This window comes from Henckelia pumila, chromosome 4 (assembly GCF_033568475.1).
Source record: "Henckelia pumila isolate YLH828 chromosome 4, ASM3356847v2, whole genome shotgun sequence".
Taxonomy (NCBI): Eukaryota; Viridiplantae; Streptophyta; class Magnoliopsida; order Lamiales; family Gesneriaceae; genus Henckelia; species Henckelia pumila.
In genome coordinates this window covers 195,084,025-195,103,987 of record NC_133123.1, presented here as the reverse complement: position 1 = coordinate 195,103,987, position 19,963 = coordinate 195,084,025, and the positions used below count along the sequence as shown (strand labels likewise).

At 39.1% G+C, this 19,963-nt stretch overlaps 2 protein-coding genes across 2 annotated transcripts; one reads left to right on the top strand and one right to left on the bottom strand.

Annotated features, from left to right (window-relative positions):
* Window positions 1-14,987: 14,987 nt before the first annotated feature.
* Window positions 14,988-15,940, bottom strand: LOC140862532 (exocyst complex component SEC10a-like). The gene is made up of 5 exons (XM_073265560.1): window positions 15,841-15,940; window positions 15,646-15,743; window positions 15,417-15,501; window positions 15,196-15,251; window positions 14,988-15,042 (listed from the first exon to the last, which is right to left on the bottom strand). The coding sequence occupies exons 1-5, from the start codon at window positions 15,916-15,918 to the stop codon at window positions 14,988-14,990; spliced, it is 372 nt and encodes a 123-aa protein (XP_073121661.1). The 5' UTR covers window positions 15,919-15,940.
* Window positions 15,941-16,607: 667 nt separating this feature from the next.
* LOC140862531 (sister chromatid cohesion protein PDS5 homolog C-like) lies at window positions 16,608-17,030 on the top strand. Its single transcript, XM_073265558.1, has one exon. The coding sequence runs from the start codon at window positions 16,608-16,610 to the stop codon at window positions 17,028-17,030; it is 423 nt and encodes a 140-aa protein (XP_073121659.1).
* The last annotated feature ends 2,933 nt before the right edge of the window (window positions 17,031-19,963 follow it).

The window sequence follows — 19,963 nt, the reverse complement described above, 5'->3', positions numbered from 1 at the left end:
TCTTTTTCTCAATGTTCGCCTTCACTTTTTCATGCAAATTTCTCACAAATTCCGCCTTTTTCTTACCATCCATGTTAACCCTTTCACTCATAGGTAAAGACATCAAATCCAATGGGGTTAAAGGATTAAAACCATACACAATTTCAAAGGGTGAAAATATTTTAGTAGAATGAACACTACGATTATATGCAAACTCAACAAATGGCAAACATTCTTTCCAACTCTTCAAATTCTTTTTAATTATAGCACGCAACAAAGTTCCTAACGTTCTATTAACAACTTCAGTTTGACCATCCGTTTGAGGATGAAATGTAGTCGAAAACAGTAATTTAGTACCAAGTTTGCACCATAATGTTTTCCAAAAGTAGCTCAAGAAACGAGTATCTCTATCAGACACAATACTCCTAGGCATGCCATTCAATCTAACAACTTCATTAAAGAACAATTCAGCAACATGAGAAGCATCATCAGATTTATGACAAGCAATAAAATGAGCCATCTTAGAAAATTTATCAACTACAACAAAAATTGAATCTCTCCCCTTCTTAGACGTAGGTAGTCCTAAAAACAAAATCCATAGAGATATCTACCCACGGTTCACTAGGAACGGGAAGTGGAGTATACAAACCATGTGGATGTTGTCTAGACTTTGCTTTCTAACAAGTCACACATCTTTCACAAATTTTCTCAACATCATGCTTCATATGTTGCCAATAAAAATGTTCATGCAAAGTTTCATAAGTTTTAGCCACTCCAAAATGTCCCATTAATCCACCCCCATGTGATTCCCTCACAAGTAATTCATGAATAGACAACTTAGGAATACATAACTTATCCTCCTTAAACAAATACCCCTCATGCATGAAGAATTTATCTTTTGGACCATGCAAACATGACGCATATATCTCACCAAAATCAAGATCACTAGTATATAACTCTTTCACATATTCAAATCCTAAGAATTTAGAATCTAGAGTAGATAAAAATACATACCTTCGTGATAGAGCATCCGCTACCATATTTTCCTTACCTTGATTGTATTTGATAACGTAGGGAAAAGTTTTCACAAACGCCACCCACTTAGCATGCCTCTTGTTTAGCTTTTGTTGTCCTTTGATATGCTTCAATGATTCGTGATCCGTATGAATTAATCACAAATTACTTTGGCCTCAAATAGTGTTGCCATGTCTCAAGTACCCTTACCAATGCATAAAACTTCTTGTCGTAGGTAGGATAATTCAAGGACGCCCCACTAAGCTTCTCACTGAAGTAAGCAATCAGTCGCCCACCTTGCATCAAGACACCTCCAATTCCTACACCTGACACATCATATTCAATTTCAAAAGTGTTAGTAAAATTAGGTAATACAATTAAAGGAGCATTAATTAATTTATGCTTGACAATATTAAAAGACTTCTCTTGCTCCTCGCCCCAATGGAATGGAATGTTCTTCTTGATCACTGCAGTCATAGGTGCCGCCAAAGTACTAAAATCTTTCACAAATCTCCTATAGAAACTTGCAAGACCATGAAAACTTCGAACTTGACCAATAGAAGTAGGCGTTGGCCAATCTCGAATGGCACTTACCTTGTCCTCATCAACTCTGACACCTTGGGAACTCACAACAAAACCAAGAAACACAAGTTCTTTTGTACAAAACACACACTTCTTCAAGTTAGCATACACTTGTTCACCTTTTAGTGTGATTAGCACAATTCTCAAATGTTCGACATGCTCATCTAAATTTTTGCTATATACCAAGATATCATCAAAATATACCACAACAAATTTTTCAATATAAGCACGCAACACATGATTCAACAATCTCATAAAAGTGCTAGGTGCATTAGTTAGTCCAAATGGCATAACCAACCACTCATACAAGCCGTATTTGGTTTTAAAAGCTGTTTTTCACTCATCACCTTCTCTCATCCTAATTTGATGGTAACCACTTTTTAAATCAATTTTACTAAAGATGCTAGAACCATGCAACTCTTCCAACATATCATCTAGTCTAGGAATAGGATGCCTATACTTGATGGTAATGTTATTAATGGCTCTACAATCCACACACATTCTCCATGAACCGTCTTTCTTAGGAACTAACAAAACAGGCACAGCACACGGTGACATGGACTCACGCACAAAGCCTTTATCTAAAAGTTCACTTACCTATCTTTGCATCTCTTTTGTTTCCTCCGGGTTGCTCCTATACGCTGGACGGTTTGGCAACGCACTTTCGGGCACAAAATCAATTTGATGTTCAATTCCCCTCAAAGGTGGTAATCCTTGAGGCAAATCCTCCGGAAATAAATCTTCAAATTTCTGCAAAAGAGAAACAACATTGCTCGAAAGATTTTCGTCTATATCACTTGTGTTAAGGAGAAACTCCTTATAGAAAATCAACACAAGTGGAGTATGCTCATGTAAAATCTCTCGCAACTCACTCTTTTGGGCCATAAATATTTTTTTATCGGCCTCTTTCCTCTCAATTTTTTTTTCATCTTTTTTTTCTCTCAATATTTTTTCCTAAGGCCATCTCACTTTTTTGTTCACTCTTTTTTTCGGCCTCTTCTTTCTTTTTCTTTTTCAAATGGTCCTCCAACACTTGCTTTGGAGTCATCGATAACAATACAATAGGCTCCTTTTTCAAAGTAAAGGAATAACGATTTTTAAAACCGTCATGTATCACTTTTCTATCAAATTGCCACGGCCTACCCAACAAAATATGACAAGCTTGCATAGGCACCACATCATACAACACTTCATCTACATATTTACCAATGGAAAACGGTACTACCACCTGCTTATGCACTCTCACCTCCGAGCTATCATTAAACCACTGCAATTTATAAGGTTGAGGATGCTTTATAACAGACAAACTCAACTTTTCCACCAGCTCATAACTCGCTACATTAGTGCAACTCCCACTATCAATAATAACACTACATACTTTGTTATTCACAAAGCATCTAGTATGGAATAAATTCTCCCTTTGAGTTTCTTCCTCCTCCTTTTGTTGTACATTCAACACTCTCCTGGTCACTAACAATTCTCCAACCACCGCATCATATCCCTCTTCATCAGGATCCTCCAACGCAGGCATACTATCATATTTCTCATCCTCACTCTCCAACTCAATCTCACCACCAGCATTCATAATCATAATTTTTTTATTAGGACACTGACTGGCAATATGACCAAGTCCTTGATATCTAAAACATTTAATATCCCTAGAACGAGTATTAGTAGCTTCAGGTGTACCTTTACCCACTTGTTTTTGTGCCTCCAATTTGGTGTCAAATTTTGGCTTGGATACCGACTTGTTGTCATCCCGTTTTGCAATGTTTGGATGCCAAGAAGTCGACGATCCTCCACCAATAGGTAGTCGACCAGCTTCTCTCCTCTTGAGCTGCTGCTCTACCTTCATGGCCGTCTGCACCATCTCATCCAAATCAAAACAGTGGCAAAGCTCCACTTGATCTTGGATTTCTCTATTCAAACCGCACAAAAATCTGGCCATTGTAGCTTCATTATCCTCCTCAATGTTGGCTCGGATCATCGTGGTTTCCAACTCCTTGTAGTAATCCTCCACGCTTCTTGGTCCTTGCTTCAGAGTTTGTAATCGCCTGTACATGTCACGATAATAATATTTAGGCACAAAACGCTTCTTCATGACACGCTTCATCTCCTCCCACGTCTCAATAGGCGACTCTCCACACCTCCTTCTAGTGGTCACTAATTGATCCCACCAGATTAACGAATAGTCTACAAACTCAACCACTGCCAATCTCACTTTCTTAAGGTCAGAATAGTGATGGCAATCAAACACAAACTCCACACGATTCTTCCATTTCAAATATGCCTCCGGGTCAGACTTCCCATGAAATGCTGGAATTTTCATCTTAATACTACTAATATTTCCATCCTCCTTACTGCACTCCGTATGTTTTTCTCGTACTGCTTCTCGCCTATGTCTACCCCCATGTACTCTTCTCTCTCCATCCCAATTCTCATCAAAACTCTCCTCATCTAATTCAAAATTATTCCCCCTCCTATCTTTAACTTTTTTTCCACTACCACTACTCTCCTCCAATCTACTCATCCGCTCATGAAGAGGTTCCAACTCCGACCTCATCACCCTAGTAAATTGCCCCATCAATGCCTCCATTTGAACCTTGGAAATTCCTTGGTTCACACTTTCACTAGCATCTTTATTAGGATTCATGGTACCTGCAAGAAAAGGTTAGTAGTAAAATTCCTCACACAAGTTCTCACAGATCACTCCAAACGAATCACTCCAACACTCTTTTTCTTTCCACTCAATTTATGTAGGCTTTTGCTTTGTGTAAAAGTGAATCAAACTCTCAAGTTCACAACTTTTAGACTCTTGAAGATCGACTCTCGAAGATTGACAAAAACAAGAAGAAGAAATTTAGGGATGCTCGAATTTTGACTTGCATCCAAGGATGAACAAGACAAAGAAATTGGCCACAAGTTACTTTTCTTCACTTTTTTTTGTTTTTGTTTTTGTTTTTGACCGTTTTTTTTTTTTGAAATTTATAAATTGTAGCACAAGACACAAGACTTGGATAACAAGTTTGAAAGAAACGACACAAAAATTTTATAAAGAATAGACTTAGATGAAGAACGAATAACACGAAGATCACGAAGAACAGAGATAGATGAAGATAGGTACTTACTTGATTCAAAACCTTGGGCTTTGATACCAAATGATATGAATCTTATGTATGAAAGGCAACACGATTTCAACAAATCGCACCTCAATTCGATAACAAAAGAATTCAATAATGTTGTCCCGACTTTGAAACAAGTAACAGATTTTGGAATCTCCACCTCTAGTTGAACCTATAACTAGCAACAGAGAATTCACGATAGAAAACAATCAAAGATTCAATTAGACCTTCAAAGGAACCTGTCTTTGACAACCCAATTGAAAATCGATTGACAAACGCCACAAAGCTATGAAACTTTGATAAGTTTGATTTTGGATAAAGCAAAATCTTTGATAAAATTCTAAAGAGAATTTTTGTATTGAATAATCAATAATATGAAAATCTTAGTTATCCTCAAAATAATGAATGTTGTAGTATTTATATTACAACCCAAAATATTAAAAGATAACGCAAAATAAATCAAAAAGATATCAAAGATATCTCCTAAAGTTTCCTAGTAGGAATAAAAGAACTAAAATAAACAAAGTAAATCCAAAATATTAAAAATCCCGAACACACACACAAACACCTTCGGTGCGTGTAAAAGGACATGGCGCGGGCGCGCTAGGGAGAGGCGCGGGCGCGCCGACATTGCGCAGACAATGGCGCGGGCGCGCGATAAGGTAGCGCGGGCGCGCCGAGAGCTCGCAAAACATCGTCAATTTGGCATCCGTAAGTGCGGGCGCACGATCATGAGGCGCGGGCACGCTTCTTATTCGCAAAATAATGGCGCGGGCGCGCCTTGGCTTCAACCAGGATCTTCCATTTCTTCACTTTCTTGATCTCTTTTGACCTCAATAAGATTATAACTTCCTCCAAATTGAATATCAAGAAATCCAACGCTATCTTGTGTCTTCAACAACAAAGATTGAAGTGCTTCCTTAAACTTCTAAGCTCGGCCTCTCGTAACCGGTCCTCGTGGTATCTCCAATGGATCCTTAGTCACTTGATCAGCATGCGAGCCATCCATGATTGCATCATAATCGATGCATCATTACAGGCACAAGATCAGCAGATAATTGCTATCAACTTGGTGAGGAATTGACTTGTAGACACTCAAAGGTTGATGATTTCAGTCTATGGCACCAAAAGCTTGGTCATGTGAATTTCAAGACTTTAAAGAATTTGAGTAAGTATGAAGTTGTGAAAGGACTGCCAAATCTAAATTTTGGTGTTCCATGATTTGTGGTGCATGCCAAAAATGTAAGCAAATATGTGTGTCGCACCCCGTATTACAACACTGTGAGACAACACGGTGTCTTGAACTTTTACATATGGATTTGATGGGACCTATGGAAGTTGAGAGCTATGGAGGTAAGAAATATTCTTTGGTATGTGTAGATGATTTTTCTCGTATTACATGGACAAGATTTCTTAGATAAAATTCAGAAACTTTTGATGTTTTTAAGAAATTGTTCAACAAGATTACTAACTTGCACGTCTTGATAGTTACAAAAATCAAAACTGATCATGGAAAGGAATTTGCGAATTCATCTTTTTCTTCTTTGTGTGACAAGAAGGGAATATCTCAAGAATTCTCTGCTCCTAAAACTCCTCAATAGAACGGCATAGCTGAAAGGAAGAATAGAACGTTGCAGGAGATGGCTAGGGTGATGATGAGCTCAAAAAATATCTGCAAGAGATTTTGGGCAGAAACATTAAACACAACTTGTCATATTTCCAATCGTATTTATTTGAGAAGTGGTTCTTTGATGACATCCTATGAGATTCTCATGGAAAAGAGACCAAATCTCAATTACTTTCATGTTTTTGGCTGTGTGTGCTATGTTTTAAATGATAGAAATCACCTAGAAAAAATTGATTCCAAGAGTGATAAGTGTTTGTTCCTTAGTTATTCTACTAATAGTCGTGCATGCATACACGATGTATAACCTAAGAACCAGAATAATTATGGAATCTATTAATGTTTTTTTTATGATAGTGCAGATCTCAAAGGAAAAACTGCTGAAGATAATATTGAAGGATAACTGGAAATTCCTCTTGAAGAACACAGTGTTGTCCCTGATGTTACAACACCAAGCACAACACTGATTCCACCAAAAACTGTTCATGAAGAAAATTCTCAAAATAATGAGGAAACTGAGGTAATAACTGAAAAGGACATTCCAAGCAAGATACATAAAAATCATCCTTCATCACAGATTATAGGAAACGTTCATGGAACAAGGAAAACACAAACTAAGGACAAAGTGAACTACCGCAAGATGGTTGGGTTAGTATGCATGAGTTCCGTGTACTCGCAGGTAATGCATTCTTGTTATGTCTCCAATGTTGAACCTAAAAAATTCAATAATGCTTTGATGATGAATTTTGGGTAAATGCCATGCATGAGGAACTTGAGCAATTCGTCCGAAATGATGTGTGGTTTTTGGTTCCACCTCCTAATCATGGGAATGTCATTGGTACAAAATTAGATTTTCAAAAACAAAACCGATGAATCAGGAAACATCATTAGGAACAAAGCAAGTTTGGTTGCTCAAGGGTATACACAGGTTGAGGGGGTTGATTTCGATGAGACCTTCGCTCCTGTTGCCCGTATTGAGTCAGTCCAAATATTGCTTGCTATTTCATGTCATATAGGTATAAAACTTTACCAAATGGATGTGAAAGTATGTTTTTTAATGGTATTTTAAGTGAAAAAGTGTATGTGAAACTGTGAGACCTCGGTTCTAAACATCTAATATCGGATTAAACATTAAAATAAGCATACACGATCCAAGATTAAAAGCAATAAAAGAAATTTTTTTAAAAGAACAGTGCCTCGCTCGATCGGTAGAACTCAACCGATCGAGCGAGCAAAGTTTCAAAACTTACTACCCCCGGATGAACCAGCTGCGCCGCTAGATTGGTAAAGTTTAACCGATCGAGCGGGCAAGTTATTACAACAAACAGAGAAAAGCTCCAGACCATCTCGCTCGATCGGTCAAACTCTACCGATCGAGCGATGAAAGTTCTAAACAAAAACTCATAAAATAACTTCCAACTTCAACTACAATAACCATTCAATACATAAAGAGGTACAATAAACATGCAACAACAGCATACAAACCTCAATACTCGCATATTCGATGCAACAGATAATAAGAAGTTCGAGTTCTAAACATGTTCCAACATAAACTAGATAGACATGATGAAATGACTTCTAAACCAAGTCCCACTACTATCTCTCACTCTTGATGCCAACCAAGTCTTCGCTGACTCGATCCTGCCCCACCTGTTGCCAAGTACACATACAAAACAAAGCAATAGCCGAATAACTCCGGTGAGAATGATATTCCCAGTAAAAGAAACATAACATGCAATAACAAGTAATATATCAATAACATGATATAAATACAACATATTCAATGTTAAGACGAATTAAATGCATGTCTTTAAAATTGGGATATCAACTCTGATAAACAAGGGATTGCTGCTATGCTTTTGGGATCCCGAGGATGAGATCATGTAAACAACCCACCGACTCTCCCGATCGAGGTGCTATCACGTATCTCCATCCTCTAGACTTTGATGCGACTACAAGGAGTATGCTGACACTAGGTGAACCGCTACACCCAGGCCACTCGATTATAGCCCCCAAAACATCTAACAAAAGGGCGTAACGCCCGATGAAATCAAATATTTAGGCTCGAGATGAATGCATAAGAAAAACATAAAGCATTAATCCATAAAACAAGATCAAACAACAAAAGACAAGTTCCCCATTCTAGAACAAGTATTGATGCAAGTACGTGATTTAAGGGGAAACTCAAGAACCAACTGTCTCGAGTGTGCTATCTCGCTAAAACGATGACTGCTCGTACCTTTCGATGCAATTAGCTCCAACTCTGGATACGCTATAAAAGAGGTTATATCAAAATCTATACAACCTAAACAACAACATCTCTCAAGGTAAACTCTTTACTGCTCTTCGTTCAACTCTTCGATGATCGATTTATGCTAACTCTGGGCTCGACAAACTTCAAACGAATCTGTACGGAGACAAAAAAAGATCAAAAACAACGGACAAAATCAATAGCCAAAGTTCATCAACTCAAACGATTCAAAATCCCAAAACTCAAACCGGCGGCATAACGGCTATAAACTGATCAAATCGGAAACACAGACAGCAGTACATCATTTAAAACAACTCAAAGCAATGCTAAAACAACAATAACAATCCGAATCCAAAAAATCACAAAACCCCCATTTTTGAATTATGCTTCCGAAAATCATAACAAATCCGAACGACACTCTAATTCAAAACCGACTGAGAATAATCGATAAGAACTATCTCAAAAGCAGCATAACCGAAACTCAATCGATTCTAACAACATTCGAAAATAGAAGTATAACTGATCGAAGAAATACTTACGATAGAACAAAGCTCACGCTGCCGTGATCGCTAATCTGCCTTCGGATTAAAATTCTAACGGACGGATCGACCGAAAACTGGGATCTGAAAGCTTGAAGAAACTTTTCCCAAGCTCTAATGGAGGAGACGGCTAAGGGGAAGAAGAGGGAATAGGAGAAATGACTTGGTCAAGTCAATTAATATAACAATTCCATTTTTTGCATTTTAGTCCCTGAAATTTCCAAAAATTACAAAATAGACCCTGATCAAAATCAAATCGGCTCTTGAATTTTGCAATCTCCGATTATCTCAAATAAACTCAATTAAGATAAATTTGGGGCGTTACAAAAACAACCAATGGGCTTTGAAGATCCACATCACTTGGATCACGTCTATAAGTTGAAGAAAACACTTTATGGCTTGAAGTAAGCTCCACGAGCATGGTATGGTAGGATGACAGAATATTCTTGCAATAGGATTCAAATGAGGTGAGGTTGACAAAACCCTTCTTATTCAAAAATCCAAAGGTGAAATTCTTATTTGTCAAGTTTATGCGGATGACATTATCTTTGATGCTTCTTCTCAAAAGCATGTTGATAGTTTTGTTGAGTGCATGTCTTCTACTTATAAAATGAGCATGGTAGGAGAATTATCTTATTTTCTTGGATTGCAAGTTAAGTAATTGAGTGATGATATTTTTCTTTGTCAAAGTAAGTATTCAAATAATTTGGTGAAAAAGTTCTATAAAGATAATGTTAAGAACATGAAAACTCCAATGGGCTCGAGTGAAAAATTGCTAAAAGACAGTGTTGCGGTTGTTGTTGACAACACAATGTATCGCAACATGATAGGGAGTCTTTTGTATTTGACTGCTAGTCGTCCTGATATCATGTTCAGTGTGTGTTTATGTGCTAGGTACCAATCTGATCCAAATATAACTCATCTAAAAGCTGTTATGCGTATTTTGAAATATGTTTTGGGTACATTGGATTTGGGATTGTGGTACACGAGGGAAACAAACACTAATCTTGTTGGTTTTAATAATGCTGATTGGGTTGGTGATGTTAATGATAGAAAAAGTACTACGACTGGGTGTTTTTATCTAGGTAATAACTTGGTTTCATGATATAGTCGTAAGCAAAATTGTGTCACTTTCGAATGCCGAATCTGAATATGTGGCAGTCGGAAGTTGATGTTCACAATTTCTTTGGATGAACCAAATGATTGAAGACTATGGTTTTAAGAGTGAACTCCCCATTGTTTATTGTGATAATTCGAGTGCGATTGATATATCAAAGAACCCAGTCCAACACTCTCGCACAAAACACATTGACATTCGTAATCATTTTATTCGAGATTTGGTAGAAAAAGGTATGATTCGAATGGAGTTTGTTGGAATCAATAACCAACTGACAGACATTTTTACTAAAACATTAGATTTCTAGAGATTCTCAACTTTTCGGAGGTCTCTCAGCATGTGTGTAATATAATCCTTTGTTGGTGTTGTTTCCTATGTTACAACACCATAGACAACACTGTTGTTTTTCTTTTTATACATATTTAGGTTTTTAGGCATTCTGCATTCACCTTGTGATGAGTAGTGTTTAATCTCTGTTATAGTGATTCGAATGACATCAAGTTTTTTGGCAAAATTTTTATTGTACACACTGGCCCTTGCAAATCGAACTCTGACTAAACCACTAAGTAGTTGAGGGATGTATGTGTATTCAATTTTCTTGTCCCATATGAAAGGTGGTTTCGCAAATTCAGTGTTCAGCTTTTTAATAAGTTTGATGATCAATGTCATATAAAAAAACTTTATCAATAATCAGAAAAAATTGAAAAAGCTACCTCATTGAGTCCAATAAAGATTGTTTTTTAGTATGCAGACTACCACTTCTGAAAATTTTCTGAAATCAAGGGTAATCAAGTGTGTGAGTCTTAAATTTCTAAAAAACTTTGGTGTTGTTGATGATGTTGCAACACGATAGGCAACACTATACTTGTGAACATATCATGTGCATGTGATTTCCTTTTTATTTTATGTTACACTCTGTTTTAGGCATCAAATAGGTCATGTATATGCATTTTGGTAATAGGGTTCTGTTTTTGGGTAAGGTTCCAAATAGACAAAATTCGATGAATTACCCTATTTACTGAAATTTGAATTTTTGTGATTGATTTTTGGTTCAGTGGAGTTACGTTGTAGAGGAGTTAATTTCTGGAATATTTGGGCCGAAATCAATCTCGGATTGTTTCCATATTTATGGGATTTGATTTCCTTTTTCCCAAATATTTTCGGCCGTTTGAAAAGTTACCGTTAGTAACTTGGTGATATAAGCAAATTAGGGTAATAATGAGTTTGTTAAGGAAGGATATTACCGTTTGTAATTTTATATCTTATATATATTTCCTTCCTTTAATATCGAATTTTATCGTCTTCTCAAAATTCTTGATAATTCCGATTGTTTTCTGCAAACCCTACGAGTTTCTCACTCTAAAATCTCTTTTTCAATGGCAGGACTTGATCCACAGGATATCCGAAGTGAGATGGGATACCAAGATTCTGATGTTGTCGCCGATGTTGCAACACCAGAAGTCCCACCTCCCTCTCAATCTTTGCCGATCGTTCTAGTTTCGGTTGAACCAATTCCACTTGCTGTTATAGCACCAGGAGAGTCTGGGAACGAGATTGATTTAGAGAATCCTCCGTATTTCTCTGTGTTGAACCGATGGCGTGCAGATCAAAGAGGCAAGCATGATACAACCCCGATTTCACTCCTTCAAAGAGGTTTTACAGACAAACTCGTATGTCCTTGGCCGATGATGATCACACCTTTGGTGATGATTCAAACGATGGTGATTATGAGTTTGTGGGGCGGAAGAAACCCTCCGATCCCACTGCTGCATTTGCCTCTGCCTCTGCACCGATTGCTGAATCTGCTTCTGAAAGAAGTGATTCTATCTCTTCTGATGGTGTTCTTCCTACTGTCACCGCTGCAAAATCCACACATAATGAGACGACTTTTTCTGATGAAGACGCTACATTGGCTCAAATCTTGGAGAGTCTCAAGCAAGGAAAGTCGGCTGCTTATGTTCATCCTACTGTTCATCAATCTGATGATGAACTTGATGCTGAGATGATGGAAGAATTTGCTGCTGACCACAACAATCCGTCTGATAGTTCCTCATCTTCCACTGCCTCTGATGCGAGTTCCTATGATAAGAGTGCTGAAATTGGAGATGAAGAAGATTATGAAGATGTTTCCAGCATGGATGCTGATGAAGAAACTCTGGAGAAAGAGGTTGTTTCTGCTGCTGAATCCAGTGTTGTAGTTGGTGTTGCCAATACCACAGGAAACATTGTTGATGATGGGTATGATGTTGATGCTGCTCATTCCCTTCAATTTTATTCTAGAGATGCTGATGTTGTGTGACCCCTCTATGTACACAAAGGGATGCTGGATGAAAAAAACATTGATGTGGATTCCTATAGCAGGTATAATCTGACTGAGTTCTTAAAGCTTAGGAAGCTATATTCTACTGTTGCCGTCATGACATATTGCAAAAGGGCCGTTCTGGAATTTTATGCAAATCTTACTTCAAGCATTGAAGATCCAGATTCTACGAAGCATGGATTAGTGTACTTTCGGGGCAGGCTGTTTGAGTTTACTCCAGCCTTAATCAACTCTCTCTACTCAAATCCTGATGTGGAAGAAAGACACCATCCAGATATTAATGAAGTGATTGCAATCCTTACTGGTGGTATGGTCAAGAAATTTACTGACCATTTTTCTGTAGCTAAGCTCACTTTTTTTTATTCGGTGCTTCACAAGACTGTTGTGAGGAATTGGACGCCCTCATCAAATTCTACCATGGTAACAAGGCCACAGGCGTTCATTCTCTATGCCATAGGGACTGGGAGTCCTTTCAATTTTGGGAAGATGGTGTTTAGGATAGTGCTCCAATTTACTGATGGAGGCTTAAAGTCTACCAAGCTGCCTTTCCCATATTTGATCTATGGTGTTTTGGAATCTCAAGGGTTTATCCAAAATATTACTGAAGACCTGTCAGATCAACCTAAGATTCTTAAGATAGCAGCCGGATTACTCTAGGGGAATCGAGTAATTGATTTGCCCTGGACTTCTACTCCTGCTGCTGCTGCTGCTGCTGATGTTGCACCAGATGTTTCCAACACGGGTGGCAACACTGAAGAAACTGTGCCTACACCTTCTCCGATGGAATATTCTATGACTACTCTCTAGATGTTGATGACTCGTGCTGAGGAAAAGATTGCTCAAGCACGGGAGGACATTGATTTTTATAGTGCTTTTCTCGCTGATTGTAGGAGTCAACTTTGCATTTTTAGCCAAAAAAGGGGAGAGCACAGTGCACAAGATGAAGCTGCTGGTCCATCTGGAACTAAAGATGATGAGGATGAAGTTTCTGATCAAGAATGATCTGATAGTGATAAGTTTTAGTTGTTTATGTTTCCTCTCTCATCTTTGTTTCACTTCGTTTTTTAATGATTAATATAACTATTTTTGTGTTTGCTTTAGTTATGTGCCTTAACTGCTCTAATGTGTTCTAACTAGACTAACCCATTTTTCCCCACTTATGCTCTGATGTATGAATTATAGAATGCCTAAGTGTCAAGGTTCATGTTATCCTTGGTGTTGCCAACACAACATACAATACATTCAGGGGAAGACTTACAAATTCAGGGGAGGAAGTTTTTTAAACTCAGTGGGAGTTTATGTTTATTCTTACTTGTGCGATGTTTTGTCCAGAAAGTAAAAAAATGGAGATTGAAAGGAATTTTTATTCCTTGAAATTCTCGATCATAATTAATTTGAATAATATTTGATTTTACTTTCTAGACAAGTAATTGAATTTTGTAAATATATTAAGTATAATTCGATATATATATGAGAATTATATTTACCATGCTTAATTATATCTTGATAAGGAAAAACTTTGATATATTTGATATTATCAAGATATAATTTGATTTGATAGAGTTTTATTCCTACTTAAACTTGTTTTCCTATTTTTGTAGGAATTTTTCTAAGAAAATCTTCTAGACTTGGATTCCAATCTATAAAAGAGGGTTTCTACGCACAAGTTATGAGATTTCAGACATATAATTCTCAGAGCTATGATCGAATAATTCTGGTTAAAGAATTGAAGATTTGTGAAGCAAGGTTTTTCAACCGTCGTTGTTATTGTCCCCGTGCTGCCGTTGATGTTGAAGACATCGGAGATAATACTGTGAGAATAGTGTTGTTCGAAGATATTTGTTGTTCTTCAAATTCAGGATACGGGAGTTGCATCTATTTGTTTTACTCTGATTTATTTTGAATGCAAATTTAATTTCTCAAATTGTTGAGAAATTTAGGATTTATTGATTTTTCATAAAATAACTAGTATTGCTTTGTAAAACAAATCTTACTTTTTCTAGTGATATTTTAGCCCTAAGGCACCCGCACGAGTTTTTATACTCGTGCAAAAATTATTCACTTGTGTTTTATTTATGCTTTAATTTTTGTTACACTGTGTTGTCTCTGGCATTACAACACCAAATACAACACTACTTGTTTTTACATAACAAACCACGTACACCGATTTTTTCAAATTTTTTGAGCGGGTTTCGTCACACTAATTTGTGAGGCTAATGTATAAAAGAATGTTACAATTTCTCTTCTTTGTTTGTTGAACATGGTCTAGAAAGCATCACGAGTGACTAAAGCCAAGGAAAGAACATGGGCGGGCGTGAGACAAAAAATAACAATAGTTATAAATACATGCCCCTTTAGATGCATTCACCTTCCTAAAATTAGGATAATCATTCCATAGAAAAACATAAGAAAATTATCTATGGGATCCCAATCCTCATTTCAAGTGGCATAATCTAATGCAATTGCATAACATTTTGCATCCTTGAGCTTGAATCTTGGGAGTAGAAATTGAACACAGAGAGGTTTGACATAATCAAAATGGATGTTCAGCAGATAGATAGGAGGGAAATAAGGTAAGTTAGTGCATAGAAATCACCATATCTCTCCCATAAAACAACAAGTAAACAATTACAAATCAAGATGTTACCTAGGATTGAAAGTAAACTTCTGCCAGACATTAAGAAGCCCCTTATGAAAATTTCCCTGCACCAATAAAAGAGGGTGTTACAAGTTTGACATCTCAGAAATTGGATGTCTCAAATTCACAAAGGAAAATTCTAAGCATAATGTAGCTGGAATAAAATTTGTAGCTACTGAAACCGTTGGGCTTCAAAAAAATCTCAACTGGAAAGAAGAAAATAGCCATACCAGCTCAGTCAGGAAAGCTTGTTTATTGAGACCTTCCAGGGCAATAAAATAATACTCAAGCACCCGGGAGAGATAAGCAACTACCCTGCACCAAAGATAATCGCGTAAACGATAGAATTAGAAAAGATTTAATTTAAAGAATGCGATTCCAGAGAATGAAATTTTGATTTACTAACAACCTTTAAGAATTTCAAAGTTAGATATAGATCTGAATGAAATAATTTCACACCTAGAACTATAATTTGTTGGGCGATGATCAGGAACAATGTTGTCATCACGTGATCGATAATCTGTAGCATTTTGCTCAGCAGATAGCAACCGTTCAACCTAAAAGAATTTCAAGGATGAACCACTAAAAAATAGCAAAAGTAAATGCAACGTCATGCCAACGATGACACAAGTCTAAGAAGGAACAATCCCAAACCTCGGCCATCACTGTTTCAATGCACTGCTGAAACCCCTTGTATGCAGCACCTTCCACACTGGACATTGTTGTGGCCATAATTTCATCACAGGATGCAGCATGTGCACCATCCACGGGTAGCAAAAATCGAGAAATAGAATTTGCAAAGTATTGTTGAATAAAACTTTAGTCCTAATGAAATATATAAGTTCGAGGATGACATCAGGAAATACAACTAAAAGGATTGATATACCTGCTGAACAATACCCACGTTACTGCCACACCACTGTACAGAAACCATTAAAGACTTGAAACTACTTTTGCCATCTGCAACGGCAGCTTCTGCTTGCATATTACAAGCTAAGGTATCATAATGAACCTGTTATGGGCCCAAAATACAGCTAGATGTTTTATGTTATTGGGCCTAACCAATCAAGCCCAAGGATTACAAGTCCTAGAAGAATCTAGATATAGTGGAGGTTATAAAACGGTAGAGTGGGATAGATAGAGGCATTCAGTTTATTTTATTTTTTGAGGGTTAACTAGCTTGTGCTGGGGACTAGCTTTGTGCTAGGGACATAGTTCATCTCTGGGCGTTTCTTTCCATTTTCAGTGCAATACATTTCTTATTACATATATAAAATGGTGGTCGTAACAATTGGTCCGATCTGCCGGATTATCATCGAAGGAAAAGAAATGGCAAGCACAACAGTTTCAGAAATGGGGATGGAAGAACAGTTCACATCAGCTGCGAATGTTCTTTCTCGCCCTCCTTGTCTCTAACGAAAATGGAGCAGCCACCTGAGAAATATATGTTATCTGCTCTTTCGCCTCTAATGGATGCATTGATAGCAGAAAAGCTTTTGAAGCATTCTGATGATGATGTGAAAGTTGGAGTAGCTTCATGCCTCAATGAGATCACCAGGATTACAGCACTAGTTCCTCCTTATGAGGATGAGAAAATGAGAAAGGTTTTTCAGCTGATAGTGTCGGTTTTTGGGGATTTATCTGATACGGCTACCAGATCTTATATTAAGAGGATAAATATTCTGGAATCCATGGCCAAGGTCAGATACTGCATAGTCATGTTGGACTTAGAAGTAGATGAGATGATTATTGAGATGTTTAAGGATTTCTTCAGATCTGCAAGAGTTCACCACCCAAAAGTCGTCATGGAATCCATGGAGGCAATGATGTCGCTTGTGATATAAGAAAGTGGAGACGAATCTTCAGATCTCCTTAACTCCATCTTGACTATCCTGAAAAGAAAAGACGAGGAGGTGCTTCCAATGGTAGGAAAATTTGTTGAGAAGATCATTCTGTGTAGTGCAAAGCGAAACCCATTGCTTAACAAAGAAGATAAGCCTCGGCCATTGATATCGCATACCCGGGATGACGATACCCCGGGTGGATTGGACCCGGAAAGATGGTATTAGCCTCTCGGGACAGCAGAGCAGGTCCTAGCCTGACTATCTTTAGGAAGTGTGATGATATCACATACCCGGGATGACGATACCTCGGGTGGATTGGACCCGGAAAGATGGTATTAGCCTCTCGGGACAACGGAGCAGGTCCTAACCCGACTATCTTTAGGAAGTGTGATGATATCACATACCCGGGATGACGATACCCCGGGTGGATTGGACCCGGAAAGATGGTGTAACTACGACATGTTAAAGAACCCGAGACTGGGGGGCAGTAACCTGGGATCTGCAAGAAAGGCTTAACCTGGGAGGTCTTAGCATCCGGACCGATACAGGAGATCGAAAGGGGCCTGGGAGCTAGAACCTCCCGGAGTAAGCCTTCGGAAATTAGGAAAGGAAAGGAACACCAGTGGGGCCCCGGCCTTTCTATTTTTAGGGCCAGGAAACGGCCACGTTTATTTGAAGTATGTCAGGGTCAAATCAAAAATCCAATCATTACTAAACACGAGCCAAAGGAATGGGCTCTGTCCGGAAATTATGGGGGTCTAAATCACACGTGATAACCATTTTATCACCCTAAAAGTTGTCAGTAAGGCCATACCCAGTAATCATTCAGGTCCCGGGTGGGCGAGTATAAAAGCCCATTCTGGGGGGCAAAAGAAGGGGCAACTCTAAAAAAACGGACAAGATATTCGTATATTTGTTATCTTCACTTACCTTTTCCGCTTGGGAATTTACCCATTCCCGGGTAGTCATTTGTGATAATCACATCATTGGCGCCGTCTGTGGGAAACTTGAGTCTAAGGCGTAGATATGACCATCATCGATGATCCTGAAAGCTCTCGTCGAGCCGTGGCCGCAATCCAGGAGCAAGTGGACGCTATGGTGGATGCAGCTCTACAAAGAATCATGGCGATACAACAAGGAGAAAAGGAGGGCAAAAGGAAGGATAAAGAAAAAAGAAGTAGAAGGGGAAGGAGAGCCAGAACCGAGGCCCGAGAAAGATAAGAGTAAAGGCATACACGTAGAGGATGAGGGGAATTCACATGCGGGATCGGCAAATGTCACCATGGCAGGGGAGCTGGAAATGTTGAAGCAAAAAATACAAAAACTGGAGAATACTGACCCGCGGGAATCCGCGCGGATCAAAAGTTTGGGCTGTCCCTTCTCTCCGGAAATCATTGGGGAGCCATTTCCAGTCTATTTCAAATCCGCCAAAATCAAAGAGTATGATGGCAGCGCTGATCCCGAGGAGCATGTAACCCGATTTGAGAATGTGGCAATGTTGCATTGTTATGGGGATCAAATCAAGTGCAAGGTATTTCTAACGACCTTGGTGGACTCCGGCCAAAGATGGTTCGAAAATCTGGAGGAAGGAAGCATCAAGACTTTCAAAGAATTCCGGGAGGTATTTTTGCAACACTTCAGCAGCAGCAAGCGATACAAGAAAACCACCCTCAGCCTCTTCGAGATAAAGCAGCTGAACGAGGAGTCTCTAAGAGCTTATATTAAAAAGTTCAATAGAGTGGCCTTGGAAGTGCCTGCATGTGCACCTGAAACCAAAATCACTTCTTTCACGCAAGGGCTCAGAGAAGGAGAATTCTTTCGGTCTCTGGTCAAGAGGGCCCCCCGGTACTTCGAGGACCTCTTGGCTCGAGCCGAGAAATATATCAATATGGAGGAGGCCCAGCAACAAAAGAGGGAGAAGTACAGGAGGGAAGAGCAAAAGGAGAGAGGAAACCAGGTTAGTCAAGGAAGAAGACGGCAAGATCAACCGGGGAGGCTTGCTGCTTTTGCTCCTCACAGGGTAGCCCGGGATCGGTAAATACACTTGTGTGAGTACAATGTCCAGTCGTTGCCTCCGAAAAGGCCGGGAAAATACTGTCGATACACCGGGTTAACACACACGACACTAGAGAGTATCGGAGGCTCGTCGTGGAACCAGGACAGCCTATGCCTGAGAAAACAAAGCATGTGGATAAAAAGCAGAGGGGACGCCCCTGGGTACCCCGGTTTGACATCTCACGAGACAATAGGCCTGACCCCTCGAAAGCCTGGGAGGTAGCGTCATAGGGGCCTGACAAAGGACCCCGAGAGGGACCTTCCAAAGGGGTGATCAACATGATTTCGGGAGGATCCACTGATGGGGACTCTAATAGGGCTCGGAAATCTTGGAGAAAAAGAGAGGTCCTGGGAATCGAGGCTTGGAGACCAGATCCCTGCCCCGTCGTTACCTTTGGGCCCGAGGATTTGGAGGGAGTTTGTTTACCCCACAACGATGCTTTACTCATCCGAGCGCAGGTGGCTAACTATGACATAAGAAGGGTGTTTGTGGATTCGGGGAGTTCTGTGAATGTCATTTTCCAGGATGCATTCGAGCAAATGGACTTGCGGGTATGTGAGGATAACCCTGTAAAAACATCCCTGTATGGGTTTGCAGGACATACCATTCGGCCTAAAGGAGAAGTGCGGCTGCCTATTACGTTAGGATCGGGTGATATAAAGAAGACTGTCATGACCCTCTTCACCATGGTGGAGGCCCCATCTTCCTACAATATTATCCTGGGAAGGCCGGCCTTAAATGCCTTTAGGGCTGTCGCTTCCGCTTACCACCAAAAGATCAAATTCCTGGTAGGGGATCGAGTGGGCGAAGTAAAGGGAGATCAACACTCATCCCGACGGTGTTATGCGGACACCATCCGGGTGGATAACAAGAGGGC

Coding starts and splice junctions, on each gene's coding strand:
- LOC140862532 (XM_073265560.1), bottom strand. CDS start 15,918: ATGGCCACAACAATGTCCAGTGTGGAAGGTGCTGCATACAAGGGGTTT. Junction 15,744..15,840: donor TTGAAACAGTGATGGCCGAG/GTTTGGGATTGT, acceptor AAATTCTTTTAG/GTTGAACGGTTGCTATCTGC. Junction 15,252..15,416: donor AAGCTTTCCTGACTGAGCTG/GTATGGCTATTT, acceptor TTATTGGTGCAG/GGAAATTTTCATAAGGGGCT.
- LOC140862531 (XM_073265558.1), top strand. CDS start 16,608: ATGGAGCAGCCACCTGAGAAATATATGTTATCTGCTCTTTCGCCTCTA.